Genomic DNA, 27,390 nt, shown 5'->3' with positions numbered 1-27,390 from the left:
GTAAACGGCTCTGGGTCTGACTGCTGCTTAACAAACACTCTGAACTCTGCGGAGCTTCAGTCAGACCTGAAACTCCGGTTCGATTCCACAGCAGGGAGAGGTCGGGGGTGTGGCCTGCAGGGGGCGTGGCCTCCAGGAAGGATTCACGTGCACATATGAAGCTGCTGCTCACCTGAGAACGAGACACCGCGGGGCTCTGACGGCGTCTGCAAACATGGACCTTGGAGGTTTATTTGGAAAGTTTGTGGGTGGAGGAGGAGAAGGTGACGGAGGAGGGCGAGGAGGAGGAGGAGGAGGAGGCGGCGGCGGAGGAGGAGGCGGAGGAGGGATCTCACATCAAATTGGTCAGACAATCGGTGAGTAAGAACAGAAAAACTCTTTTGTGAGGTTTCCGGGTTCAGAGGCGATTTAAAGCTGCAGAACCAGAACCTCCTGCGGTTCTTAAAGGAGAACCTGGACACTTCTTAAAGGAGAACCTGGACACTTCTTAAAGGAGAACCTGGACACTTCTTATTTCTTCTCTAAACTCACTTTTTGTACATTTATGAGAATGATCGATATTCCTCTATTTGTTTTATTTCAAATGGTCGCATTCCCAGAAACGGCCACTAGAACCGTTTTTAATATTTGATTGTTGTTTTGTCTCAGTTAGTTATATCAAAGTACCTGGAGTTGTTAGTACAATGAGACGGAGCGTCAGTTTAATTGTACACTTAACCCAGTAGTACGGTGGCCCAGGAGGGCCAACCACACAACACACCAACAGAATGCCACGACGGGAGGACGCAGCAGGCGGAGGGCGTTTTGTTGTTGGACAATAAGAACAAAAGAACTGAACTTTCAAAAGTGCTGACTATTTAACAAGTATTTATGTAGAATGAAGAAACAAAAAAGTAAACCAATTTGATGTCTTTCAAAATGAAATTAAAAATATATGAGAGCAAAACACTCGTAAATAAGATAAGATTCTTTTAAAATGAAATAATATCTTTTAATTGAAATACCTTTTTGAAGGTCTAACTGAAATACTTTTGAAATTACCTTAATAATAAAACCCCTTTTTGAAGATTACTGCAAATCAAATGGTTTTAACCTTTTGCCTAATGTACTCTTTAATTATTTTCCGAATCAAACGACGTCCTCCTCAACACACGATGAACCCGTTAGAGAATTAACTTTCCTTTTAAGTTTAGAGTAAAAGCTTTTACAGAAGTTCTGCCGACGCAAACAAATCCTGAACAACCACAACAAAAAGCCGTCATCAATGGAGCCCCAATACCACCGGTCACTATGGCAACAGACCCAAAAACCCAGTTCTTTCACAATAAAAGTCCCGGCGCTGCCGCAGCAGAGAGACGAGCGGGAGGAAGCTGCTGCCGGAGTCAACGTTTAAGTTTGAACACATTAATCTATTGACTTAACATTTAACTTAAGATGGCAGCAGACGGGTAGAAATAATAAATAGGTGTAAAATCTGAATTTCATTTAGATCCTTGGCTCTTCCTCTCATTGGCGTTTGTTTGCCCTCTCGGAGGGGAGGTCAGCTGGTTTCCTCCGTCGTGACTCGTGAGGGTTGGCTGTACCTCCTGACGAGGCGTGGTGGTCGTCCTTTGGAAAGCAGCTAAAAATGAAACCGTAATTCAGAATTAAAAGGGATATCTGCTATGACTGCGCCTCACTTTGATTTTGATGTTTAAAATGATATAGGCTATTAAATAAAAAAAGTATTCGTGCAGTAGCTACTTCAAGTAGTAATTTAAACCAGTAACAAAATGTTGTTTGAACTCGTCCTCTGTTAAAATCCCACTGAGTAGATTAACCGTGTTTAGACATTTTAATTAAAGTGGAGTCATTTAAAATATGTAATATATAAAATACTAAAATTACTACACACACATATTTAATTATTCATAGTAACCGACACCCGTAAATTTCTTTTAATAAAATAAAAAACGGTTGATTCAGTGCAAGAGTGACTTTTGTAAACACTCTACACACTGTTGCTTTGCCGATATTGTAAAGAAAACTACCATTTTGTACAAAGATAAAATGCACTCTGATTTGAGGCACAGGTCATTTCAGCAAGGAGTTTCCTCCGCGGACGATCCTCTCATGACGTAAATCAACTCAAATAATTTCTGGGAGCTTCAGGTGGGAGGAGCCAATAGAAACTCAGAGTTTCCTCTACTGAACCTGCCGGCAGGTTCAGTTCACAGAGTCTGTTACCGTGACGACAGACCCCGAGATTAACTCGGCTCTTCTTTCTGGAGCCGATAACTCAGAGTTTCCCTCGTTTCGGGGTTAACCTACTCTGAATTTTCAGATGACCCGCTTTCTGGAGCCGGGTTCCAGGTAGTGACGATGTCTGTTCTTCAGGTAACCTTGCGGCAAATGCAACGACCAATTTAGTGAACAAAGTCATCGGAGGAGGAGGAGGAGGAGGAGAAGGAGGAGGACAGCAGGAGCCGCAGAGAGAAGGAGGAGGAGGAGGAGGAGGAGGAGGTGAGTTTAAAGATTCATTTCTTCAAACTTTGCATCTCTTCCAGCTCACTTGAGTCTGAGCTGATCCAGATTTTCTAGACCAGGAGGTTTCAACCTTTGACCTCTGACCCTGTATGAAGTGACTCATTTAAATATTAACTCTTTCATTACAACTGATTCGAGTCTTGGTTTGATTTATATTCAATAACTAAACCAAGTGGAGGTGAAGCTTCACTTTATCATCTTTTTTCCATTTTAAAAGCTTCTCCGTCACTTCAGCCAGACGGTTACGTCAGGCTGCTTCTTCTTCTGCTGCTTATTAGAGCGTGTCACTGCCCCAAGTGGTGGGAAGAGTCATTGCTGTTCTCACTGCCCTTCACGACCCAGTGGTTGAGAATCACTGCTCTACACACACACACACACACACACACTGATTGATAAAACACTGAGTGAAGGTGAACTAAGAGACCTGTCTGTCCTGCAGGGATGGACCTCATGGGGGGGCTCTCCAACATTATGGGAGGAGGAGGCGGAGGACGAGGCGGAGGAGGAGGCGGAGGAGGAGGCGGCGGTGGAGGACTGGATTTCAGCAGTTTAATGGGAGGAGGTGGAGGAGGCAGTGGAGGCGGAGAAGATGGAGGAGGCGGAGAAGATGGAGGAGGCGGAGGACTGGATTTAAGCAGTTTAATGGGAGGAGGCGAAGGAGGCGGAGAAGATGGAGGAGGACTGGATTTCAGCAGTTCAGTGGGAGGAGGAGGTGAGTTTAAAAGTTTTACCGAGACACCCTGGTCTTCGTCACAGTGTCAATAACAGAGCGACGGGCTGAGTGAAACACGAAGCTCGTCTGCACCGTCACACAGTCCTGAGCGGCAGTGGAAGGGTTAATCACACGCTGTCTGTGAACCAACGCGGGACGTCTTAGGCCTTCTTAAAAAAACTGTGATACTTCTCTGTGTTTCTTGCATTTACACGTATACGCAGCGACGAGTCTCCATTAACGATGATTTACTTCACAATATGTGACTGAAGCGTCATCGGCGTCACGTGGGCGACCGAGGAGCTCCAGGGGCAGGGGGAGGAGCTCCAGGGGCAGGGGGAGGAGCTCCAGGGGCAGGGGGAGGAGCTCCAGGGGCAAGAGGAGGGGCTCCAGGGGCAGGGGGAGGGGCTCCAGGGGCAGGGGGAGGAGCTCCAGGAGAGTTCCAGGAGCCACCTGTTCACGTCACACATGTAGCCACCAGATAACGCTAACAGCAAACATGTCGCTATACCAGCTAAAGTTCAACATGTAGATGTGAGCATGAATGTGAAAGATAACATGACGAAAAAAGAAAGGAACAAAACAGACTAAAGATGATTTTATTTTGTAATTGTCGCCACCAGAATTTTCTCACTAAATTGAGTTTTTCAAGAAATGGAATTTCTTTTTTTTTTTTTTAAATTTGGACTGGATTAAATGCGAGTAAATGGACCTGTGTGTTCTGCAGATGATGACAACCAGGGTGGAGGAGGAGGAGGAGGAGGAGGAGGAGGAGATGAAGGCGCCTTGGACCTGGCCAGTGCGTTTGGTTAAGGCTGGTGAGAAAAGGTGAGTGTTTTGAAATGTAAACATTGATTTCAGCTGCAGGGCTAAAAACCACATTTCCCATGAGTGTCTGCTGCTGCCCCCTGCTGCCCCTCTGTGGTATCACATGGTGACGTTGGTTTGTGTCTTTCAGTTCTGGACGATGTGGGAAAGACCCTCCGGGAAGTTTCTGGATAAAAACTCTTCAACTCTATCCAAGCTCTGTATGTGTGTGCGTGTGTGTCTGTGTCTGTGTGTGTGATCAGTAATAAAGATGTTCTAACAGCTCCTGGTTTCTTCATTGAAGTAGAACATCAGCAGTGATGATGATGGTGATGATGATGAAAGTCTCTTTCATTCAGGCTGCTTCAGTACTTTGAATTCATAGCGTGAAACACCCTGATGAGCCACTGACACCTGATAAAATATGTACATTTAACCCTTTATTCTTTCGTTTTTCATCTCAACCTTCATGACAACAGTCTGTAGTTTAGATGCATTATATAGACCTCAGTCATCAATGTTGATTAATACGTATAATTTATTGAGGAAAGGTGAAGACGTGGTGAAGGAAGTCCTCACGACAGACTGTAAACTCCAAAGTGCTCATGTCCTGCTCAGGCCACATTCATCGCCTGGAATCTCAGTCATGTTTCTCTTTCGGAAAGTCTCGATAATGATCGACACATAAATTATGACAAACGCTAAAAAGGCTGCAGTCCGTACATCAGGCCACTAGGAGGTGCTGTGTTCTTCAGAGAACATGAAGCAAACCTGTCGGCTCTGTTCTTCCTGGTCGAGGTCAACTCAGTATCTGCATGAAGAAATGTTCTCCTTGCACGCAGATGATGGTGGAGTAAACGGTAGGAAATAAATCCTCCATTTTTCTCTTTCATCTACTCACCGGTGATCAGAAACACTTTATGACAACCACAGAGCTCCTGAGCAGAACTCAGAGCTTCAGAAAGGTATTCTCTGTTTCCACGCAGCGTTTTTAGAAGTTTGCTCGCCGGACGGAAGCTTTTGATTTTTGGCTTTGACTATTGAGCCTCAATGGGAAAGTCTATGCAGCATGCTGGAGGAGAGACTCCGACCTCAGGAGTCTCCCGTCTCGACTTCCCCAAGGTTGTACCTTGTACCCCCTTCTGGAGGACTGGGTGTCGAGGTGCAGCTGAGGCCAGGAGGGCATCATGTGTGGGTGGGGCATCTCTGCTTCTGGTGCATGATGTCCTCCTAGCATCAGCACTCTATGAGGGAGTGAAGGGCGAGCAGTGGGGGAGTGATGGGGAAGTATGGGGCAGCAAAGGTGGGATCGGTCTCAGGTCACTGGACTGTGGTGGTGCAGAGCTGAGCTGTAAAACCAACCACCTGTAACTGTGACATTAACAGTTGCAGCAGTGTTTGCATTAGCATTAGCACTAGCCTAAGCACTAGCCTTAGAAGCATAAGCAGCATTAGTAGCCTTATCAGCCTATGGGGCCTTAGTAGCCTTTGAAGCCTAGCAGCATTAAAGCATTCGCAACCTAGCGCATTAGCAGCCTAGCACATTAGCAGCCTAGCGGATTAGCAGCATTAGCATCGTGTGTACGCGTTAAAAAGTGTCAGCCACACAGCGGTTTACTGAACCCAGCGGTGGATTTTCAGAATTTTCCCATTTCAAAGTGGGAAGTTCCCAGTTTGACAGCAATCAGATAAAGTTTTCCCAACAAGAAGTGGGAATATTCCCACTTCCCAGTTAGTTGTCAACACAGTATAGTTAGTTCCTATGATAAAAAAGCTTCAGTGGGACCTGAGAAACAAGTCTGATCAGAACAGCTCGCTGCTGCCACACCTGATTCCTCAGCAGGGAGGACACACACACACACACACACACACACACACACACACACACACACACACACACACACACACACACACACACACACACACACACACACACACACACACACACACAGATCATCTGTGGGGAACACACATTCCTACACACACACGTGCTCACACTCACTCCCAAACAAACTCTCTCTCACACTCTCACACACACTCTCACACACACACTCTCATACACACTCTCACACACACACTCTCACACACACTCTCTCTCTCACCGCTGAAAATGTCGGACTTATTTGAGAAGATGCAGGAGAGGATCCTGCGGGAGGCCATCAAGAACCAGGCTGAGAACACCAGTGAGTACCGGACTTATCTCAGGAACAGAATCATTTCAGGAGAACTCGGACCAGATGTGGACGTTTACGAGTCTTTACTTCTAACGCAGCTCATGTCCTCTATTTTTAGTCCATCCCTCCTTTTTGGACGGTCTTCGCGTTCCATCCTGATATTTTGAAATAAAAACAGGAAGCAGATCAGAAGTGTTGGACTGTGTCTGCCTGAAACCTTTAAGACGTCGTTTCACAGTTAATCTAACACATTCAAGGTGTTGAATCAAATTCTAAATCTAATTCCAACAAATACAAATAGATTTTTCTCAGATGATTCTTCAGCTTCAACATTTTTCAATTTTTTTTTCTTCTTCGTCATAAACTCTGTAAATTCATCCTCATGGAGAAAGTGATTTTGGTTTTTCTAGATTTTAGAAGTGCGATCTATGGAAATATCCTGTTTGTGGTTTTAATTATCCAAGTTGTATTTCTACAAATATACATTCAAATAGATCTGTGCTCTCTGGGTTTTTGTTTAGTTATTTATTTAACTGAACCAATGGGTTATTTTCTGGTTCCCCACGTTCCTCAGTAGTGACTCATGTTTTTATCGAAATTTCAATAAAACCCACGGAGCTTTTAGCCGCGGATCTGTTTAGGTTTCTTTCCCCGTTCGGGTCCTGAGAGATTCGCAGACGTGTTCCCGAGGTTCCGGTTCTGGTTCTGGTTCCGTGCACAGCAGGACGTCCTCACAGCCGTTTGATTGGTCTTCACAGCTAACGTGGTGATGGAGACCCACAGGGGTCACCGTGGTAACCGGCCTCTCAGATCCAGCAGCTGATTGGCTGCCAGCGGAGCCGCCCTCCCAGTCTAACGTCCATATATGGAGGTGTGAGCGCTGTTGTCCTCGGGCTCGTGAACCAATCAGACGACAGCTGCTACTTTCAAAGATTAAATTTACTCTTGAATGTTTCTCTGGTTTTAACTTTAATCCTAAATCAGTAATCGGAGGATTCCAGCATGATGGAGAAGTGTGATGGAGGCTTATAAACCTCCAAAGGGTTCAGCTAATTTTAGAGATTGTTGGTAACTGAGCTTCTATGTTTGGAAGTTAAACTCATAATCAAAAGTAGGTCTGAAACATGAACCGTTTATATTCTTGACCTGAGTCTGTGACAGGAGTCAGCACTGTCTGACAGCTCCACATCTCCTGTGTGTGTGTGTGTGTGTGTGTGTGTGTGTGTGTGTGTGTGTGTGTGTGTGTGTGTGTGTGTGTGTGTGTGTGTGTGTGTGTGTGTGTGTGTGTGTGTGTGTGTGTGTGTGTGTGTATAGTTATCACACCAACCTCCAGGACGTCCAGTCACGGTTCAGTACCAGGAACTCCAGAGTACAAAGACACACAAGTACTAGAGCTACACTCGGTAGAGCGCAGAACCGAGTTAGCATCACTAGCACGTTAGCTCATATCGATGCTAACTAGCCTGTCAGGTTGCTACGTCACTGTGAAACACCACTACCCTAGTCACTGAGCTCAACACCGTTGTTTCTGGATACTTACCAAACCGAGATATTAGCTGCGAGCTCCAGAGCATCTCCATGGCAACAGACACTGTTGGAATCTGTTGCCAACAGACACCTTGGAGAAGATCAAAGGAGATCCTTTGATCTTCTCCAAGGTGTTGCTCCCATCCGCTTTGTATGGAACATTTTGTTTTTTGCAGTTTTTGGGGATTTATTCGTAAACGGTTTGCCGTTAACGTCCCAAAATCTAATAGATTGGTCCTTGGAAGACAACAAATCACCCCTCATGCAATTCCGGTTAATAGTTTTTACAAAAATTTGATGAAATACACAGACGTATAGACAGAAACATCATGTTCCCCTAACTTTTGTTGGCGAGGGTAACTATTCTCCAGACACTAAAACTGAATAAATTCAGGTAGCACGGACATATTTACAGTCATAAGAGGGATCAGAAAGTTTCATAGTTGTAACAGGATCTTAGACTTGTATTGGTGTTGAGAACATTTGGTGACGTCCACCAGCAGCCCGGTTCTCTGTTGGGAGGTGAAGGTGGATGTTATCAGCGTAGCAGAGAAAAGAAACTGGTTGAATTGGTTCACAGGAAGCACAAAGACAGAAAGTCAATTAGGGGCCCAGGTTAAACCTTGTGGGGCACCACCGGTAGGAGGCCCGGCAGGCCTGGGTGGCCTCGACGGGTCAGACCAGAAGAATCAGACCTGCAGTGACTTTTCTGTCTAATGTGGCTTCGTGTCCTGATCTGGCTCCTCCCCCTTTCTGCTGCAGTCGATGATCTGACGGACAAAATCACCGGTCGAAAGAAAGACGAAGAGGAGGAGGAGAAGAAAGGGGGCTTCAATATCGGAAGCTTTCTCGGTGGTGGAGGAAGCAGCAGCGGCTTCGATGCTGGAGACGTGATGGACCTCGTCACGGGTGGAGGAAAAAAGAAGGAAGGCTTCGACGCTGGAGACGTGATGGACCTCGTCACAGGTGGAGGTCGTAAGAAGAAAGGCTTCGATGCTGGAGACGTGATGGACCTCGTCACAGGTGGAGGAAAAAAGAAGGAAGGCTTCGATGCTGGAGACGTGATGGACCTCGTCACAGGTGGAGGTCGTAAGAAGGAAGGCTTCGATGCTGGAGACGTGATGGACCTGGTCACAGGTGGAGGAAAAAAGAAGGAAGGCTTCGATGCTGGAGACGTGATGGACCTGGTGTCTGGTGCTGGAGGAAGTAAAGGCGGTGGATTTGATGCTGGCGACTTCTTCAGCATGGTCAGAGGTGGAAAGTGAGAAGAGAAGGGTGAGTCCACTTTATTTTGATAGTCCCCGTAATAACGTTCCAACTTGGTAGTTTTATTTTGACAGTAACCGTAACAACAATCCAATTTGGTAGTTTTATTTTGACAGTCACCGGAATAACAGTCCAATTTGGTAGTTTTATTTTGACAGTCACCGTAACAACAATCCAACTTGGTAGTTTTATTTTGACAGTCACCGTAACAACAATCCAACTTGGTAGTTTTATTTTGACAGTCTCTGTATTAACAATCCAACTTGGTAGTTTTATTTTGACTGTCTCTGTATTAACAATCCAACTTGGTGGTCTGTCCACTAGAACGTCCATGTTCTCCCAGTGTTGATGTTCAGAGCTCATTGTTTTTGTGTGTGTGTGTGTGTGTGTGTGTGTGTGTGTGTGTGTGTGTGTGTGTGTGTGTGTGTGTGTGTGTGTGTGTGTGTGTGTGTGTGTGTGTGTGTGTGTGCTTTCAGTACTAAAACTAACAACAGCACCAACTAGTGGACCAACATGAAAACTACGTCCTTTTCCGTGTCTGCCGTTCCCACGGTAACGGACATTGCGAAACTTTTCTGAAGCGAAAACCGATGGAATTTTACCGTTTAAACCACAAACATTTGTGGTGTAAACAGGGTCAGTCAGAACAACGTCTGGGACGTTGTGAACATCCATCAGATTCCTTTGTTCCTGTTCAAAGTGGGAACAAACCAATGAGCTGGGATCCTGGACCTCCTCCACCCTTTAGAGGTGGAGGAATCCACAGATTTCAGGTGTTGGAGGACCGGAGGTCAGGAAGCTGGAATCTTTAGAAAGATTCCAGCTTCACCTCTGGGTTTTAGAGATGAACCAGTTGGGATGTGATGAACTGGACACCTCCTCCTGGAGGAGGAGCACAACCTGCTGGACCAGGGTTAATGTTCTCCTCACCGCTCCTCCACCCACGTTCCTCCTCTGTGTCCCCGCAGGAGGTGCAGGAGGAGTCTCACCATCAACAGGAGCAAGCCTGGCAGGAGGTGCAGCTCTTCCTGGAGCCTCCTCGTCCTCCTCCTCGTCTCCCGTCGCTTCTTCCCCACCAGGTGCAGCTCCTCGTCGGGAGGTGCAGCTCCTTCTCATCTTCCTCGCCTTCCTCTGCCTTGTGGAGCCTCCTCGTCCTCCTCCTCATTTCATGTCCCTTCCTCCTTGTCGGGAGGTGCAGCTCCTCCTCACATGCTGCTCGGTGTTTCCTGCGGTCGAACCCTTCCCGGATGTTCTGATGCTTATGCTGAGTCATGTGACTGTTGAAGACTGTTTGATGTAAAAAGTGAGTCGGCAGTATTTGCGGATCAATAAAAGGTTGAGGAATCGTCTGCTGCTCTGCCGTGTGTGATTTGATGAAGACGTCTCCCCTCCCCCCGTCACTTTGGACAAGTCAAAGAATCTGAACTCGTCAACAATCTGAACTCAGCCGTTCTTTGTTCTTCGCATTAATAAGCACCAAAGTCATGACTCAGCAGGTCATTCCAAATTCTTCTCCCGGGAGGAGACACGAACACACACACACACACACGTGAATATGAAACACACCCAACCACATGAATAGAAAACACGCACACCCGCACCCACAAACACATAAATCAGAAATATTAGACACACACACACAAATATAAACCACACATGAATATAACACACACACACACACACACACACACACACACACACACACACACACACACACACACACACACACACACACACACACACACACACACACACACACATAAATATAACCCCCCCCCAGACTGTGGTTTCTACAGAGGACCAAAGTGTCAGAAAATGTTGAGCATCATCAGACTGAACGTGACCAATGAAGACTTGATGCTGTTTCCTCACCTCTCTGTCCTGTAGCTTCAGCGCTACCTGCTTTAGCTTCAGCTCTACCTGCTTTAGCTTTGAGGCTACCTGCTTTAGCTTCAGCTCTACCTGCTTTAGCTTTGAGGCTACCTGCTTTAGCTTCAGCGCTACCTGCTTTAGCTTTGAGGCTACCTGCTTTAGCTTTAGTGCTACCTGCTTTAGCTTCAGCTCTACCTGCTTTAGCTTTGAGGCTACCTGCTTTAGCTTCAGCTCTACCTGCTTTAGTTTTGAGGCTACCTGCTTTAGCTTCAGCGCTACCTGCTTTAGCTTTAGTGCTACCTGCTTTAGCTTTGAGGCTACCTGCTTTAGCTTTGAGGCTACCTGCTTTAGCTTCAGCACTACCTGCTTTAGCTTCAGCGCTACCTGTTTTAGCTTCAATGCTACCTGCTTTAGCTTCAGCGCTACCTGCTTTAGCTTCAGCGCTACCTGCTTTAGCTTTGAGGCTACCTGCTTTAGCTTCAGCGCTACCTGCTTTAGCTTCAGCGCTACCTGCTTTAGCTTTGAGGCTACCTGCTTAAGCTTCAGCTCTACCTGCTTTAGCTTTGAGGCTACCTGCTTTAGCTTCAGCGCTACCTGCTTTAGCTTTGAGGCTACCTGCTTTAGCTTAAGCGCTACCTGCTTTAGCTTTGAGGCTACCTGCTTTAGCTTCAGCTCTACCTGCTTTAGCTTCAGCGCTACCTGCTAAGCTCAGCAGTTATTTAGCCACTGACAGGAGGAGTTTGGAATCGGTGCCTCGCGGCATTGCAAAGCTCGACAGGTCTCTAGTGTGAGACAACACAAAGAAATATCGAGGCGGACGTGTTGATGAGAGTGAGTCACAAAGAAATATTGTTATGGAGCTCCACCTGAGAGGAGGGCGGGGCGCCACCTGAGAGGAGGGCGGAGGTTCACGCAAGAGACAAAACACCTACAGTCAAAACTCAGGGCGTTACCTGTGGAAGGGTAATTATTGGATTATATTGATGAATAAAATGTGATGGAAAAAGTGTGTGTGTGTGTGTGTGTGTGTGTGTGTGTGTGTGTGTGTGTGTGTGTGTGTGTGTGTGTGTGTGTGTGTGTGTGTGTGTGTGTGTGTGTGTGTCCGTACAGGTTTCACACTCTGTTTCACTGTGTCTGTCTCCCTCTGGAGGTGAGTGAGAGAAGCTCCTCCTCCTCCTCCTCCTCCTCCTCTTCCTCTTCGTTTTTCTCATTTGGTCAAAGTGAAGCCATAAGAACACTAAGGATCCTTCCTGATTTGCTGCAGGAGTCACAAAGGCCTCCAGGAGGCGCTGCTTCTCCTGCTTCTCCTGCAGGAGTCACAAAGACCTCCAGGAGGCGCTGTTTCTCCTGCAGGAGTTACAACGACCTCCAGGAGGCGCTGTTTCTCCTGCAGGAGTCACAAAGACCTCCAGGAGGCGCTGCTTCTCCTGCTTCTCCTGCTTCTCCTGCTTCTCCTGCTTCTCCTGCTTCTCCTCCACACGCTCTGACCTGGATTCATACTTTCACTGTGAGTCACGTCTCCAGTTACAGGAAGTCGTTCTTCTCTTCCTCACACAGCGACGCCGCTCATCAGTCGTTGTGAACATGAAACATTTCTCAAACGGTGTCTCAGTTATTAACCTGTGAGACCAGACGACCCAGACATGATGGCAGGTCCTCACAAATCCCTCCATGTTCCAACCGACGCAGCCAAAGTGACTGTAAGTGACGATCTGGGAGACCCGAGGCCTGTTAGGAACCGTGATGAACCCACCAGGATCTCTCTCTGTTTCCTGGGTTGACTTGTCCCGACGCACGTGACGACAGGAGTAGTTCTGCGTTCCATTAATTCATGTTTCTGCAGTTCTGTCAGTGTGAGCTTTATAATTAAGCTCATTATTCTCAGGACAAGAACCAGAACAAGAACAAGAACCAGAACAAGAACATCCTTCAAAGCTCAGTGACCAGGATTTATTTTATTATGTCAAAAAGATTGTTCTAAATGAATTCCTCCTCTCCTCTCCGCTGCAGCTCAGTGCTGAACCCGTGCACCAATCGCCATCTTTTATTTTCCATAAGATGTGATCGGTCAGGAGGCGGAGCTTTACACGCACTGCGTCTTATCCAGAAGGTATCCTGCTCCGGAGCAGGTTAGACTTTCAGAGTCTGTTACCGTGGTGATTTATCCTGGGAAGAAGTGAACCAGTAGTACGGAAAACCAGAGTTAATCCTGAAGTTACCTAGATAAGAGAAGATCGAGTGTGTAGTTCAGGCCCCTGGTGAGCAGCTGTGTTTTGTAGGAATGCCTGAGGCCCGTGGAAATAAAGTGACAAAATCTGACATAAAAAAAATCTGTATGAATAAAGTGTATAAAATGGTTCTTTGAATAAAGTTTAAAGTGCATCTTTTTTTGTATTTCATTTTTTATTATTATTATTGAATACAAAATAATACAGTCTCTCGACGAAGACTATACAGAAACCAAACCAAACGCTAGGGGGCGTCAGAGGTACACACAACAGCAATACCATCCATATAGACGTATATATAAAATGAAATTAAAGACAAAAACAATTCTTCAGACAAGGAGCGAAGACGTTAAAATAACGACAGTGTCGGCATTTGGTGGCTGGTGATCCGTGCAGTTTTCCAGTCTTTCAAAGTTATTAGGGAGGTTTAATACATTTTAAATTCGTTCATAAAACCAGGGAAAGAAGGTGCATCCCCCCTCTGTTTGCAGCAGTGAATATGGTATTTGGCCAAAAGGTTTAAAATCTATCAAGCGAGCGTATAAATAAAGCCAGGCGGGGCGGGGCGGGGCCCGCTGACGTCACTGCCTTGCACAGCCGGTCAGTCCGGTTAACACGGACACACCTGAGTCTGAAACTCACCTGAGAGTGAGACGGCGGGTGAACAGGTGAGGAGCTGCTGGAGCCGCAAACATGGATCACATCGCCGGGATGATCGGGAGCAAAATAGGTGAGTAAATAATCCAGGAGGCTCTGCTGCTCCTCCCATGCTCCTACCTCACCTCCTCCCCCTGTCTCACCTCCACCCTCACCTCCTCCCTCACCTCCTCCTCCTGTCTCACCTCCACCCTCACCTCCTCCCTCACCTCCTCCTCATGTCTCACCTCCACCCTCACCTCCTCCCTCATGTCTCACCTCCACCCTCACCTCCTCCTCCTGTCTCACCTTCTCCCTCACCTCCTACTCCTGTTTCACCTCCACCCTCCTAGGGGTGTGTGTGTGTGTGTGTGTGTGTGTGTGTGTGTGTGTGTGTGTGTGTGTGTGTGTGTGTGTGTGTGTGTGTGTGTGTGTGTGTGTGTGTGTGTGTGTGTACTCGTTTACATGAAATCATTGCAGATATAAGCATAAATGCAAAGTGTGTGTGTTTTGCAGGAGACATGGTGGAGGACGCAGTGAAGGGAGCTCTGGGTGTTGAAGACAAAGACAAGGACAAAGATAAAGACGATGACAAAGGAGGCTTCTTCTCCAAACTGTTTAACAAGGATGATGAGGAGGAGGAGGAGGAGAAGAGGAAGAAGAAGAAGGGAGGAGGAGGTTTCTCCTTTGGAGGAGGTCAAAAGGACGATGATGACGACGACAAAGGCTTCTTCTCCAGAATCTTCAATAAAGACGACGATGACGATGATGATGGGAAGGAGAAGTCCAGCGGGTTCCAGGGGATGTGGCACGAACCAGGAGGTGCAGGAGGAGGAGGAGGAGGTGGCCAGTACATGGGAGGAGGAGGAGGAGGAGGAGGAGGAGGACAGCAGCTCTCTCTGAATGATGGAGGTACGTGTGAGGAGCAGTTTCCTTCCAGCTGACCTCCTCGTGGAGAAACGAGAACTTGGTGTCCTCTCATCGTCTGTCTCCGAGCTCGCCGTTAACCCGCCGCTAACTCAGCGGTCACCGTTAACCCGCTGCTAACTCAGCGGTCACCGTTAACCCGCCGCTAACTCTGTGTGACAGCAACATGAACCGTGTCACTATAAGTAGCATGAGCAAGTGATTCCATCATCAGCGTGAACACACACACACACACACACACACACACACACACACACACACACACACACACACAGTGTGTGATGATGATAAATGTTCCAGCTCTTTGGATTAAACATGAAGGACAAACTTTAATCAAAATGTTTTCCTCTGCAGATCTGATGAGCGACTTGATGGACGTTGCTGAAGAAACGTCCAGAAAATGAGTTTTTTTTTTCAAACATCGACACTTTATTCTTCGTTTCCTGCTCGCGGTTTCCCGCCAACGTCGTCTGCTCCAGGGGAGGCGTGGCCTCAAGGTCACACAGTCGACCTCAAACGAAGAATCGCGCCCCCCCCCCCCCCCCCCCCCCCCCGACCTCAGAGCGTGCTAAGCTAACCACCGCCCGACTCCTGAGTTTCAGCTCGGTTCCATTATTTATCAGTAAATTGTTCTCGTTGGACCGTTACAGGTTTCTTTTGAAGTTTTCTTTGAATCGCCAGGTTATTTCTTTTTTTTAAACTGATGACATGAAGCCGTAACATGTTGTGAAAATAATAAAGAATTGAAGTGTTCTGGAATGTGTGATCTTTAACGGATGTTCTCCTAACTTGTGTCTCGTTAAGTCCAGAATGATGTTCTTCAGGTGGTCTGGGCTCGTCACGGAACCCCAACACACACACACACACACACACACACACACACACACACACACACACACACACACACACACACACACACACACACACACACACACACACACACACACACACACACACACACACACACACACACACACACACACACACACACACACACACACACACACACACACACACACACACACACACACACACACACACAGGAGGAAATGCACACTTTTTAAAACATTTATATTTTTGTACATCTGTTGTTTACATGAGGACAGTGTGTGTGTGTTATCAGCACACACACATCAGCTGGAAATCGTGCATTTGTCTATCAATACGTCACTCCTGACCAGGTCACAGCGCCCCCTCTGGCAGCTGCAGGTGCAGCAGTGTGAACTCCTGATGGACGGCGGCTTTGTTCTCGTCCAACAGGAAGTGGCTCTGCGCTCTGACGGCGAAGGTCCTCCGGGGGAGGGAGAGGAGGGAACCGAGCCGATCGGCCGCCAGCTGGATGTTCATCAGGCTGGAACCCGGAGCTGAGACACAGAGAACCTGTTCAACCTGCGGCGCCTCCTGCTGGACACTTCGAGAGGCACTGCCCACTGGTGAGGTTTTTACACCATCAAGATGACAAAACCTCACAACAACTGGTCATCAGGAGCAAGAGGGGCTGAGCGCCACCTGGTGTCATCAGGAAGGACTACATGCAGAGTATGTTAGTAATTCTTTAAGATTACCTGTAGTTCTGTGTAGTTTATCAGGAGGAGCCGAGAGGATCATCTGTAGCGGCTCAGGGGGAACATGAAGACTCACCTGAGAGAGGCTCCGCCCCCTCACTGTCAACACGGCAGGTCTAAAACACACACACACACACACCGAGTGAAACAACAATTTTTAATGTGCACACACACACACACACACACACACACACAGATGTGCACCTGTAGTAGCGCCGCACGGCGGTGTGGGGCAGACAGGGGTAGCAGGGGCAATAGATGCCATTGGCGTCGGTGTCGAGCTCGGCGGCGCAGCGGCCGCAGCCCGTGTATGTGATGTCGCCGCTCAGCACCGCCACGATGGCGTCCGGCGCCGTGAAGCTGTCCATCACCAGCTGAGGTGCATTGTGGGAAGACGGAGCGTCCTGGAAGTGGAAGGCGAGGACCTGCAGGTGGAGCTCCACCTCACCTGGAGAGAGAAGAGTTCTCAGGTCAGGTTCTCAGAGGTCAGAGGTCAGAGACAGGCGGGTCCTGAGGAACCCCACCACTGTACTTCTGGGACAGCAGTGTGTCCAGGTCCAGCTCCAAGGCGCCCTCTGGCTCGGACGGGCGACGTCGCGGCCGCAGGAAGTCCTGTGCCCGGCGCTCCGAGGGCTCCACGGCTCTGACCCAGCTCCAGGGGGTAGAGTGCAGCTCCGGGAGGTCAGAGGTCACGGAGTCTCTCACCAGGAGCAGGTGGAAGTCCCACACGGTGTCTGGAGAAGACGGAGGTCAAACAGAGGTCAGATCCAAAATAGACGTAACACTGCTGTTGTGTACACAGGTCACACATGGTCTACAGAGTGTGTGTGTGTGTGTGTGTGTCCGTACTTCTGTCTCTGTTGAACCGAGGCACCCAGTCCACTGCAGCCCCCCACAGCAGCAGCGCCCCCTGCTGACCATCTGCCTGCTCCACTGTAACAACCACGTTCATCCTCAGAGCCGAGCGGCTGTAGGACTCCACCTCACCACGCCACTCTGGACACACACACACACACACACACACACACACACACACACACACACACACACACACACACACACACACACACACACACACACACACACACACACACACACACACTTCCTGGTTAACAACAACACCAACCTAAACTAAAGTTCAACTAAACTAAATTCTGCTAAACTCGAACTATAATCCAGATCAAATCAACTGAACCGGTTCACTGAACTGAACCCCAGTAAACTGATCGACTGACTTCCTCCGTCACTGACTCACTTTCTCCGTCACAGACTCACTTCCTCCGTCACTGACTCACTTCCTCCGTCACTGACTCACTTCCTCCGTCACTGACTCTGCTCACCTGATGAAACCTAGAAACTTTGCTGACTGTACAGGTGCAGACCCCGCCCCCCCCCCACCACCCCCTCCCCCCCGTGGGCATGTCCCGGACTCACCCGAGCAGAGGTGTGTGTGTGTGACTCGCAGCAGAGCGTGGACCAGCGTGTTGACCCGCAGTGACCTCAGGGGGGCGTAGGGTAGGCGCGCCGGGTCCTGGGGAGGGGGCGGGACCAGGGAGGCCAGCAGGGGGCGCCGCTCTCTGACAAAGTCACATAGCGACGAGAGCGAGCGAGAGTCCACCTGAGTCACTGAGAGAGAAGGGTTACAGGTAAACACACCTGAGCACGGCTGGCTGCTGATTGGTCCGAGTTGTGCGGGTCACCTGGCCGGGAGGCGGAGCTTGCGACATGACCCAGGTTGAGCAGTTTGCTGCTGAAGGTCGACTGGAGCAATGTCTCTCCTCTCCACCGGTCCTCGGTCACCTGCAGCCCTACAACAACGACAACAACAAGGTTAAAAACAACAACAACAAGGTTAAAAACAACAACAAGGATAAAAACAACAATAACAAGGATAAAAACAACAATGACAATAACGACAATTATGGTATTAAAGTGACGACAATAATAACAGTCGCAGCAACAAAGACACAAAAACATCACAATCACACAGTGAAGCATTGTTGTTCCAAATGTCACCAAATTAACCGAACTGATCTGGACCGACCCGATCCAGACCGACCCGGTCCAGCCTCTCTGCAGAAGCGTTGTCTTGTTTGCGATGTTTCGTACCTGTGATGAACACAACATCTCCAGGACTCACGGTCACTGCCCAGAACGCCGCCCGGCGCCACAGCACTACCTTCCGGTCCACGCCTGATTGGTCCACCACCACGATGGACGCCAGAGGAACAAAGGTCCCCGCCGACGGCCCGGACTTCACCTGCAGCTCAGCAGCCAATCAGACAGCAGCGAGCTCGCCTGTCAGCCTCTCCGCGGTCAGATTTATCTCATTTTGGAAGAAACAAAGAACCGAGTCATCTAGACTCACCTTGACCTCCTTCAGGTGACAGGGATGAACCACCGCCACCAGGACGGAGTACCGCTCCCCCAGTCTGTTGCACCGGGGCAGGAGAGTGAGAATACTGTGGATCCGGGCCGAGGAGGCGGGGCCTCCAGGAGCGCCAATCCTGGACTCCTCAGAGAGTCGAGACTTCTTGCTGCTGGGGGATCTGGTGGGGGACTTGGTGGGGGACTCCTGGACGGTCTTGGATTCCTGCGAGCAGAGGACGCCCTCTGTGGTGACTTGGAGGACGACGCCTCCTTCCTCCACCCACGGGGAGGAGCAGGACTCGCTGAAGAGCTCGGCAGAGGGTCCCAGTGACGGGGAGGACTGACTGAAGAGCTCCGGCGTCCCCGATGAGACGGACGGAGGCCAGAGGGGACCTTTGGGCGGGGTTTTCTCAGGGCTGGACGCTGATTGGTCACCATGGCGGCCTCTCAGGATGAGGACCTGACTCAGAGTCCAGGTGGTGAGGTAGTGACTGTGAGTGGAGGGCGGAGCCACCACTGAAGGTGGCTGGTCCTCGGCCTGAGGTCCAGATCCAGGTGTTTGTCCTGGTCCTGGTGCAGGTGCAGGATGGGCTGTGGGGAAACAGCTGTCCAGGTAGTGGTGCAGTGAAGTGGAGCACTGAGCCTCCTCTTCAGTGTCAGACATGTCCGGTCCATCCTGCCCTGCTTCAGGTCCCGGTTCTGGATCAGCTCCTGGGTTTGGGAGAAGATCTTGGTTTTGATGGGTGCCCTCTACTTCTGTTCTCTCGGCCTCTCTGAAGGCCTGAAGCCCCGACAGGCCTGAAAATGTAGGGAAGTTATTTGGCTTTGAGTTTTCATTTTCAGAGTTCAAGAGAGACCAGAGGACCACAGGAAATTCCTCTGGAACTACGTCACCAGTTCAGTCTTTCATTGAGTTTGGGGTGGGGTTGGGGTTGGGGTTGGGGGGGGTGCCTGAATGCCTCACCTGCTGCAGGTGTGAGTCGCCCATCCCTCCAGATGAGTTGCAAGTGTCTCCATGTGGCTGTGGGCCCAGATTCGGGCTCGGAGGTGGGGCCAGAGGGGAGGCCAGAGGAGGGGCTGGAGGGGGGAGGCGGGGCCCCCAGGAAGACGTGGATCCTCCGCTGGGCACACATGCTGAGGAAGTGAAACACACCCAAGATTTTCACAATAAAAGCACCACAAAGTGAAGAACGGTCAGTTTGTCTTCACAGTAAAATTCTGTCCATAGTTCAATGCTAAGTGCTAAATGCTGAGTGCATGAAAGTTACTGAGGTTACTCGTGTTCGATCAGAATGAGAGTTCTCAGCCATGTTTGTTTCCAATGCGTAAACAGCCGACACACACACACATAGAAAACTGATTCACGTAGGGTGGTGTGACCCCGGTGGGGGGACATATCAGAGGTAACAAGACACAACCTCGGAGGAAAGACTAGAGCCAAAAAGGAAAAAGGCCCCTACACAATCAATCATTTGTTTGTAAAGCCCCTTACAACACTAAAGGTGACCAAAGTGCTTTCCAGTAAAAACCGACAGTAAAATAAGAGCTGGGGGCAGAAACTGAGAAAGCCCGACCTCTACAGTGTTTATACCTGTACTAAACTCCAATATAACAATATATGATACTTTTTATAAACGTCATAATTATGTATAAACCTTCCTAACAATGAAAACTGTTTCTTCCTTTATTTTTAAGGAGAGCTTGTCTTTACCGTTCAAACCGGATGTGTACCTCCAGTGGAGCTAACTTGACGTTAGCGGCACAGGCTGCAAACTTGTAAGAAAGTTAGTTTAAACGTCGGTTTACGGGATGTTTTCCTCCCAATGAGACGCATGTGTGCGCCCGGTGTGAGTCTGTGAGCTTTGGACGCCTTTAAACGCGTTTCTGACTCGTTTTCCACCCGTTCATACGGATGCGTAGCGCGCCTAAGCTAACGAGGCGGCGCCGCGGGTGCGGTTTGTCGCTCGACGGGCGCGGTTCGGGGCGGGAGGTGGGAGGCGGAGCCGCCCGAGTGGAGCGGAGCCCCCGCAGCATTTCCTCGTCTTCCCCCGACAAGCCTCCACCGCAGCCCGGCTCGCTCTCACTCACCGCCCCAAGCCATGTACCGATACCTGGGAGAGCGCCTCGGCAGGGGGGCGGGCGGCGCCCTTGCCTCCGCCGCGGACTCCGCGCTGCCCGCAGCGGCGGCTTCCCTGCGGGGCCGCGGCTACAGCCAGGCCGTGGACCGGGACGACGACCCCAACTTCTTCAACATGGTGGAGGGATTCTTCGACCGCGGCGCCGCCATCGTGGAGGACAAGCTGGTGGATGAGCAGAAGACCCGGGAGACTCCGGAGCAGAGGCGGAGCCGCGTCCGCGGAATTCTGCGAATCATCAAACCGTGTAACCACGTCCTGAGCCTCAACTTCCCCATCAAGAGGGACAGCGGCGAGTGGGAGGTGATCGAGGCGTACCGGGCGCAGCACAGCCAGCACCGGACCCCCTGCAAGGGCGGTGAGTACCACAAAAACCAGAGAACCCAGAACCAGTGGACCCACACCCCGCAGCGGCTCCCCCCCCCCCCCCCTGCAAGAGAATGTCGGTGCCATAGAACCCAGAACAAACGCAGGGGAGGTTAGAACTGGAACACACATCCTGCCTCTGCGGTCCAAGGTCAGGATACAAAGTGCGGATTCTGTTTGTTTGTTTTTGAGTCAAATCATAGTTTCCACAAATCAGAAACATCTGGTACCAGGTTACTCCAGTAACTACCTGTTTGATCCAGTAACTACCCCAGTCACTTCAGTAACTACCTGGTTAATGCAGTAACTACCCAAGAAATTACAGCTGTATTTGTCAGTTTAACTCACCCATGTTGACTTGGTTAATATGTGGCAGGTTCACTTTCCTGAGTTAAGCTGGTTAACATGTGACACTGACCCTCGTAGAACTGGTTAAGGTTCAGGTGGTAGTTAGAGATGATGTCAGTGGTAGTTAGAAATGATGTCAGTGGTAGCTAAAGATGATGTGAGTGGTAGTTAGAGAGGATGTCAGTGGTAGTTGGAGATGAAGTTAGTGGAAGTTAGAGATTATGTCAGTGGTAGTTGGAGATTATGTCAGTGGTAGTTGGAGATGATGTCGGTGGTAGTTGGAGATGAAATTAGTGGTAGTTGGAGATGATGTGAGTGGTAGTTGGAGATGATGTCGGTGGTAGTCGGAGATGATGTTGGTGGTAGTTGGAGATGAAGTTAGTGGTAGTTGGAGATGAAGTTAGTGGTAGTTGGAGATGATGTGAGTGGTAGTTGGAGATTATGTGAGTGGTAGTTAGAAATTATGTCGGTGGTAGTTGGAGAGGATGTCACTGGAAGTTAGAGATGATGTCGGTGGTAGTTGGAGATGATGTCGGTGGTAGTTGGAGATGATGTCGGTGGTAGTTGGAGATGATGTCGGTGGTAGTTGGAGATGAAGTTAGTGGTAGTTGGAGATGAAGTTAGTGGTAGTTGGAGATTATGTGAGTGGTAGTTAGAAATTATGTCGGTGGTAGTTGGAGATGATGTCGGTGGTAGTTGGAGATGATGTCAGTAGTAGTTAGATGTGATGTCAGTGGTAGTTCGAGATGATGTCAGTGGTCGTTAGAGATGATGTCGGTGGTAGTTAGAGATTATGTGAGTGGTCGTTAGAGATGATGTCAGTGGTAGTTGGAGATGTCAGTGGTAGTTAGATGATGTGAGTGCTAGTTAGAGATGATGTCAGATGATATCATCTCTAATGTCTAATGTAATATCATCTCTGATGTCGGTGGTAGTTGGAGATGATGGCGGTGGTAGTTGGAGATGATGGCGGTGGTAGTTGGAGATGATGTCGGTGGTAGTTGCAGGGATCGCGAAATGCCCAAATCTTTTGCCGGACACTGGTCCAGTAATCATGCAGTTTTTACTTGACTGAAGTAAAGTTTGATGAAAATACCTAACTACTCTAAAAGTTATTGTTTATTTGCAAAACTATGAAGCATAAGAGAGGTTTATGGTAATATAAAATGTATTAACTTCACAAACTGTCAAATCAGATGTGAAACATCTGACAACAAAAAATCACAACAATAAAAGCAAAATACTTCAGCAGTAAACAGCTTATACTAGAATTCAGTTAGAAAGTAACCGGGCAGTCAATCAAATGTTCAAATAAAATTTTCCTGATCTGAGATAATTTTTCATTCTTACATTTATCCTAGACAGACTCCGTCTGGCTGTACTTGTTTACTGCAGTACTGTTTGATGTAATGAGGACTCCTCCCTCTGGAGGAATGCTGCTTTACTCCTACACACACTGAGTCGCTGCAACGTCAACCTGCGTACTGACTAACTCTCTCTCTCTCTCTCTCTCTCTCTCGCTCTCTCGCTCTCTCTCTCTCTCTCCGTCTCGCTCTTTCTCTCTCTCTCTCTCTCGCTCTCTCTGTCTGTCTCTCTCTCTCTCTCTCTCTCTGTCTGTCTCTCTCTCTCTCTCTCTAGTTAATGTGGGATGTCGTCATATGTTTTTGTGTCCATAGAGGACCACACACACACACACACATGCACAGAGAGAACTATGTTACTAGTTACTGTAGTTCTCCATCATCCTGTCTGTATGTGACTAGTTCTACATTGTGCTAACGTTAACGTCACCTTCCCCCCTCTGGCTAGTGTTAGCATTACCTGGCTAGTGTTAGCTGGTTAGCTGGTTAGCTCTGGCTGTCCTGGTAACAGCAGTGTCAGTCAATGGAGGGGGCGGGGCCTAAACACTGTTCTCTGTCTTTCAGGAATCCGTTACAGCACTGACGTTTGTCTGGACGAGGTCAAGGCTCTGGCTTCACTCATGACGTACAAGTGTGCCGTAGTGGGTGAGTCTGGACCGGAACCAGGACCCACACTATGGGTCTGGACCAGAACCAGACTGAGAGTACATGTTTATACTATTAGTGTCTGGATGTAACGTGTCTGTGTCTGTGTCTGTGTTTCAGACGTTCCGTTTGGTGGAGCTAAAGCTGGGGTGAAGATCAACCCAAAGAAATACTCAGTAAGTGTCTTCAGCTCCTTCATGGTTCAAGACTCCTCCTCTGACTCCTCCTCTCTCCTCTGACTCCTCCTCTCTGTTCGGACTCCTCCTCTCTCCTCTGACTCCTCGTCTCGGTTCGGTCTCCTCCTCTCTGTTCTGACTCCTCCTCTCTGTTCTGACTCCTCCTCTCTGTTCTGACTCCTCCTCTCTGTTCTGACTCCTCCTCTCTGTTCGGACTCCTCCTCTCTGTTCGGACTCCTCCTCTCTGTTCGGACTCCTCCTCTCTCCTCTGACTCCTCCTCTCTGTTCGGACTCCTCCTCTCTGTTCGGACTCCTCCTCTCTGTTCGGACTCCTCCTCTCTCTTCGGACTCCTCCTCTCTCTTCTGACTCCTCCTCTCTGTTCTGACTCCTCCTCTCTCCTCTGACTCCTCCTCTTTCCGGACTCCTCCTCTCTGTTCGGACTCCTCCTCTCTGTTCTGACTCCTCCTCCTCTCTGTTCTGACTCCTCCTCCTCTCTGTTCTGACTCCTCCTCTCCTCTGACTCCTCCTCCTCTCTGTTCTGACTCCTCCTCTCCTCTGACTCCTCCTCTGTGTTTCCAGGATGGGGAGTTGGAGAAGATCACTCGCAGGTTGACCATCGAGTTGTCAAAGAAAGGATTCATCGGTCAGTGAATCCGTTTGTTTGAAAGTTTCACATTTTGAAGGTTCATGAGTTTCAGTCATTCTCAGCAGTTATTAGTTAGTTAGTGAGTTAGTTAGTGTGGTGTCGACCCCTCAGGCCCTGGGATCGACGTTCCTGCTCCCGACATGAGTACCGGTGAGAGGGAGATGTCCTGGATCGCTGACACCTTCTCCACCACCATGGGTCACTACGTGAGTGTTTGGAGCAGCGCTGACCTCTGACCCCTGACCTCTGACCTCTACCCATGACCCTTGACCTCTACCCCTGACCCCTGACCTCTGTCCTCTACCCCTGACCCCTGCCTCTCCTCAGGACATGAACGCCTCCGCCTGTGTCACCGGGAAGCCCATCAGTCAGGGAGGAATCCACGGGCGCATCTCGGCCACCGGCCGCGGAGTCTTCCACGGCATCGAGAACTTCATCAACGAGGCGGCATTCATGAGCCAACTGGGCTTGAATCCCGGGTTCCAGGACAAGACCTTCGTGATCCAGGTCCTCCTGATCCTCCTGGTCCTGCTGGCCACCCTGGCCCCCCCTCCTCCTCTAACTGGTCTGTCCCCTTTGTCTCAGGGATTCGGTAACGTGGGTCTCCACACGATGCGCTACCTCCATCGTTTTGGAGCCAAGTGTGTCGGAGTGGGAGAACTGGACGGAAACATCTGGAACGCCAACGGCATCGACCCCAAAGAGCTGGAGGAGTTTAAACTGGTTAGTGCAAGCTGGTTAGCTAACGGAGTTGGTTAGCTAACGGAGCTGGTTAGCTAACGGGGATGGTCTCTGGTTGTTTTGCGTCTCCAGGCCAACGGGACCATCCTAGGTTTCCCCGGTGCGTCGCCGTACGAAGGAAGTATCTTGGAGGCGGAGTGTGACATCCTGATCCCAGCCGCCGGGGAGATGCAGCTGACCAAAAGCAACGCACACAAAGTGAAGGCCAAAGTATGAACCCTGAACCCTGAACCTAAACCCTGGACCTGAACCCGTACTGGTTCCTGACTGGCGACTCCCCGCTGAGCCTCCGTCTCTCTCCTCAGATCATTGCAGAAGGAGCAAACGGACCAACGACTCCAGAGGCCGACCGCATCTTCCTGGACAGGAACATCATGGTGATCCCGGTCAGTGAGCCCCTGAAGTCCACGAGCCTCCTCCTGGTGGTGGTGACCTCCTTCTCCTGGTGGTTGGGGTGACCTCCTCCTCCTGGTGGTTGGGTTGACCTCCTCCTCCTGGTGGTGGTGTTGACCTCCCCCTCCTCCTCCTGGTGGTTGGGGTGACCTCCTCCTCCTCTTGGTGGTGTTGACCTCCTCCTCCTCTTGGTGGTGGTGACCTCCTCCTCCTGGTGGTTGGGGTGACCTCCTCCTCCTGGTGGTGGTGTTGACCTCCCCCTCCTCCTCCTCAGGACTTGTACCTGAACGCCGGCGGAGTCACCGTCTCCTACTTCGAGTGGCTGAAGAACCTGAACCATGTGAGCTACGGTCGACTCACCTTCAAGTACGAGCGCGACTCCAACTACCACCTGCTGAGTGAGTACTTTCTAGTTACTGTCTGAGTGAGTACTTGACCCTGTAGTGAGGGTGTGGTTACTAGTTACTGAGTACTGCCGCGGTGTTTCAGTGTCGGTTCAGGAGAGTTTGGAGAGTAAGTTCGGGAAACATGGCGGAGCCATTCCTGTCGTCCCCACCTCCGAGTTCCAGGCCCGAATCTCTGTGAGTACTCTGCATTACTCTAAGTACTTTGTAGTTTCTGTTCTGGAATACTTGGATACTTCCGGAAACTCGCGTAGCGGTGGTGTTTGACGACTCGTCCTTTTGTGTTTGTTTCAGGGAGCGTCTGAGAAAGACATTGTTCACTCCGGCCTGGCCTACACCATGGAGCGCTCTGCCAGGGTAACACACACACATACATACATACATACATACATACACACATACATACATACATACATACACACACACATACATACATACATACATACACATACACACACACATACATACATACATACATACACACTGAACGTTCCTCCTCTCCTGCAGCAAATCATGCGAACAGCCAACCAGTACCAGCTGGGTCTGGACCTGCGCACGGCGGCGTACGTCAACGCCATCGAGAAGGTCTTCAAGGTTTACAACGAGGCCGGCCTCATCTTCACGTAGAGCCGCCGCCGCCGCCTCCGCCGCCGCCACAGTCTCATCTTCCTGTTACTTCCTGCCGTGGCCGGCGGCGCCACGTCTTCATCGTCACCAGGTGTTTACGTTTAAAAAAAAAAAAAAAAAGGAAGCCGACTGTTTACGTCTCGGTTGCTTCTTCTGGGTTCATGGCGTCGCTGCTTCGCCCTCGTCTGAGGAAAAAGAGTTGAATGTAAGAAAGCAACAAAAAATGAAGTTTGTTTTTACACCAAGTGGACAAAAGTAGAAGGACGCTCTCGCCCTGTGGGGGGAGGGGGGGGGGGGGGGGGGCGGAGTCTGTCTTCAGGGTTCAAGAGGAAAATGGTGCGAAAAAACCAGCAACAGAAGTTGATTTATTTTTGTAAAGGGAATAAAGAGACGTCCTCGTGCTCTTGTCCTCTGACGTGTCCGTCGTGCCTGATGACCTTCTGCTTCACGTGGTCTTACCGCAGCTTTACGTTTCCATGGAAACGCCGCCCTCTGCACTTTCTCTTTGCACATGACTAGGATGTACCAAAGTTTCTCAGGACTGTCGGCAGCCAATCAGCTTCCAGCTCTTGGGTCGGGTCTTTTTTTTTCTATTTTGATGCTGGAAAATAAAAACTATGCAAACAGAGCTGCGGCGCCCCCCGCTGGTGTGTGTGTGGGGGGGAGTGAGACGTCCGTCTGCTCTCAACCTCTTTGTACTTTGTGCTTTTTGTAACCAAGAAATAAAAGATCTGAGAACATGACCGAGGTGACGCCATGTTGTTTCAATGATGCAAACCAGAAGGAAAAAGAACAAATAGATTCAGAAAACAAAACACGTTCACTCCAGAATGAGTTTCCCGAGTGGCCTGCAGGAGGCGCTACACACACACATTAATGTTCCACTGAGCTGTTCACTGATGTTAGAAGTGTTCCTCACTATGGATTTATTTTTATT

The 27,390-nt window shown here is 49.4% G+C and overlaps 5 protein-coding genes across 8 annotated transcripts; 4 read left to right on the top strand and 1 right to left on the bottom strand.

Annotated features, from left to right (window-relative positions):
• The first annotated feature begins 176 nt into the window (after nucleotides 1-176).
• Nucleotides 177-4,330, top strand: LOC308120534 (uncharacterized protein). Its single transcript, XM_080481175.1, has 5 exons — nucleotides 177-356; nucleotides 2,377-2,502; nucleotides 2,966-3,238; nucleotides 3,966-4,066; nucleotides 4,197-4,330. The coding sequence occupies exons 1-4, from the start codon at nucleotides 215-217 to the stop codon at nucleotides 4,049-4,051; spliced, it is 627 nt and encodes a 208-aa protein (XP_080337301.1). The 5' UTR covers nucleotides 177-214; the 3' UTR covers nucleotides 4,052-4,066; nucleotides 4,197-4,330.
• Nucleotides 4,331-5,992: 1,662 nt separating this feature from the next.
• LOC308121094 (uncharacterized protein) lies at nucleotides 5,993-11,885 on the top strand. The gene is made up of 3 exons (XM_080482163.1): nucleotides 5,993-6,228; nucleotides 8,509-9,021; nucleotides 9,981-11,885. The coding sequence occupies exons 1-2, from the start codon at nucleotides 6,156-6,158 to the stop codon at nucleotides 9,009-9,011; spliced, it is 576 nt and encodes a 191-aa protein (XP_080338289.1). The 5' UTR covers nucleotides 5,993-6,155; the 3' UTR covers nucleotides 9,012-9,021; nucleotides 9,981-11,885.
• Nucleotides 11,886-13,744: 1,859 nt separating this feature from the next.
• On the top strand, nucleotides 13,745-15,428 carry LOC308121012 (uncharacterized protein). Its single transcript, XM_080482029.1, has 3 exons — nucleotides 13,745-13,842; nucleotides 14,265-14,660; nucleotides 15,030-15,428. The coding sequence occupies exons 1-3, from the start codon at nucleotides 13,806-13,808 to the stop codon at nucleotides 15,077-15,079; spliced, it is 483 nt and encodes a 160-aa protein (XP_080338155.1). The 5' UTR covers nucleotides 13,745-13,805; the 3' UTR covers nucleotides 15,080-15,428.
• A 301-nt stretch (nucleotides 15,429-15,729) lies between these two features.
• On the bottom strand, nucleotides 15,730-20,595 carry shld2 (shieldin complex subunit 2). 4 transcript variants are annotated; one of them, XM_080482106.1, is made up of 11 exons: nucleotides 20,322-20,595; nucleotides 19,575-19,744; nucleotides 18,609-19,408; nucleotides 18,350-18,500; nucleotides 17,941-18,048; nucleotides 17,675-17,866; nucleotides 17,090-17,236; nucleotides 16,765-16,974; nucleotides 16,445-16,688; nucleotides 16,241-16,356; nucleotides 15,730-16,039 (listed from the first exon to the last, which is right to left on the bottom strand). In XM_080482106.1, the coding sequence occupies exons 2-11, from the start codon at nucleotides 19,741-19,743 to the stop codon at nucleotides 15,858-15,860; spliced, it is 2,319 nt and encodes a 772-aa protein (XP_080338232.1). In that variant the 5' UTR covers nucleotide 19,744; nucleotides 20,322-20,595; the 3' UTR covers nucleotides 15,730-15,857. The 4 variants fall into 4 exon arrangements, with proteins under 4 accessions (XP_080338232.1, XP_080338234.1, XP_080338235.1 ...); XM_080482108.1 differs by having other exon boundaries at nucleotides 16,768-16,974; nucleotides 20,322-20,418; XM_080482109.1 differs by having other exon boundaries at nucleotides 18,609-19,321; nucleotides 20,322-20,418.
• LOC308121061 (glutamate dehydrogenase, mitochondrial-like) lies at nucleotides 20,349-27,196 on the top strand. The gene is made up of 13 exons (XM_080482110.1): nucleotides 20,349-21,103; nucleotides 23,385-23,465; nucleotides 23,586-23,641; nucleotides 24,222-24,285; nucleotides 24,400-24,494; nucleotides 24,616-24,795; nucleotides 24,874-25,011; nucleotides 25,102-25,239; nucleotides 25,335-25,415; nucleotides 25,697-25,820; nucleotides 25,912-26,003; nucleotides 26,121-26,183; nucleotides 26,334-27,196. The coding sequence occupies exons 1-13, from the start codon at nucleotides 20,710-20,712 to the stop codon at nucleotides 26,451-26,453; spliced, it is 1,626 nt and encodes a 541-aa protein (XP_080338236.1). The 5' UTR covers nucleotides 20,349-20,709; the 3' UTR covers nucleotides 26,454-27,196.
• Nucleotides 27,197-27,390: the final 194 nt, after the last annotated feature.

This window comes from Lipophrys pholis, assembly GCF_963383615.2.
Source record: "Lipophrys pholis genome assembly, chromosome: 15".
NCBI lineage: Eukaryota > Metazoa > Chordata > Actinopteri > Blenniiformes > Blenniidae > Lipophrys > Lipophrys pholis.
Note: the sequence above shows the minus strand (reverse complement) of the source record. Positions and strands in the feature narration are given on the sequence as shown.

What these genes read in the sequence shown, in the direction of transcription:
- LOC308120534 (XM_080481175.1), top strand. Translation starts at nt 215, where the DNA reads ATGGACCTTGGAGGTTTATTTGGAAAGTTTGTGGGTGGAGGAGGAGAA. An exon ending in TCAAATTGGTCAGACAATCG is followed by an intron (nt 357 to 2,376) that starts GTGAGTAAGAAC and finishes TCTGTTCTTCAG; the next exon opens with GTAACCTTGCGGCAAATGCA. An exon ending in CAGTTCAGTGGGAGGAGGAG is followed by an intron (nt 3,239 to 3,965) that starts GTGAGTTTAAAA and finishes TGTGTTCTGCAG; the next exon opens with ATGATGACAACCAGGGTGGA.
- LOC308121094 (XM_080482163.1), top strand. Translation starts at nt 6,156, where the DNA reads ATGTCGGACTTATTTGAGAAGATGCAGGAGAGGATCCTGCGGGAGGCC. An exon ending in GAACCAGGCTGAGAACACCA is followed by an intron (nt 6,229 to 8,508) that starts GTGAGTACCGGA and finishes TTTCTGCTGCAG; the next exon opens with TCGATGATCTGACGGACAAA.
- LOC308121012 (XM_080482029.1), top strand. Translation starts at nt 13,806, where the DNA reads ATGGATCACATCGCCGGGATGATCGGGAGCAAAATAG. An exon ending in GATGATCGGGAGCAAAATAG is followed by an intron (nt 13,843 to 14,264) that starts GTGAGTAAATAA and finishes TGTGTTTTGCAG; the next exon opens with GAGACATGGTGGAGGACGCA. An exon ending in GCTCTCTCTGAATGATGGAG is followed by an intron (nt 14,661 to 15,029) that starts GTACGTGTGAGG and finishes TTTCCTCTGCAG; the next exon opens with ATCTGATGAGCGACTTGATG.
- LOC308121061 (XM_080482110.1), top strand. Translation starts at nt 20,710, where the DNA reads ATGTACCGATACCTGGGAGAGCGCCTCGGCAGGGGGGCGGGCGGCGCC. An exon ending in GGAACATCATGGTGATCCCG is followed by an intron (nt 25,416 to 25,696) that starts GTCAGTGAGCCC and finishes CCTCCTCCTCAG; the next exon opens with GACTTGTACCTGAACGCCGG. An exon ending in CTCCAACTACCACCTGCTGA is followed by an intron (nt 25,821 to 25,911) that starts GTGAGTACTTTC and finishes GCGGTGTTTCAG; the next exon opens with TGTCGGTTCAGGAGAGTTTG.
- shld2 (XM_080482106.1), bottom strand. Translation starts at nt 19,743, where the DNA reads ATGTGTGCCCAGCGGAGGATCCACGTCTTCCTGGGGGCCCCGCCTCCC. An exon ending in AGATGTTGTGTTCATCACAG is followed by an intron (nt 18,049 to 18,349) that starts GTACGAAACATC and finishes TCGTTGTTGTAG; the next exon opens with GGCTGCAGGTGACCGAGGAC. An exon ending in GCTGTCCCAGAAGTACAGTG is followed by an intron (nt 16,689 to 16,764) that starts GTGGGGTTCCTC and finishes TTCTCTCTCCAG; the next exon opens with GTGAGGTGGAGCTCCACCTG.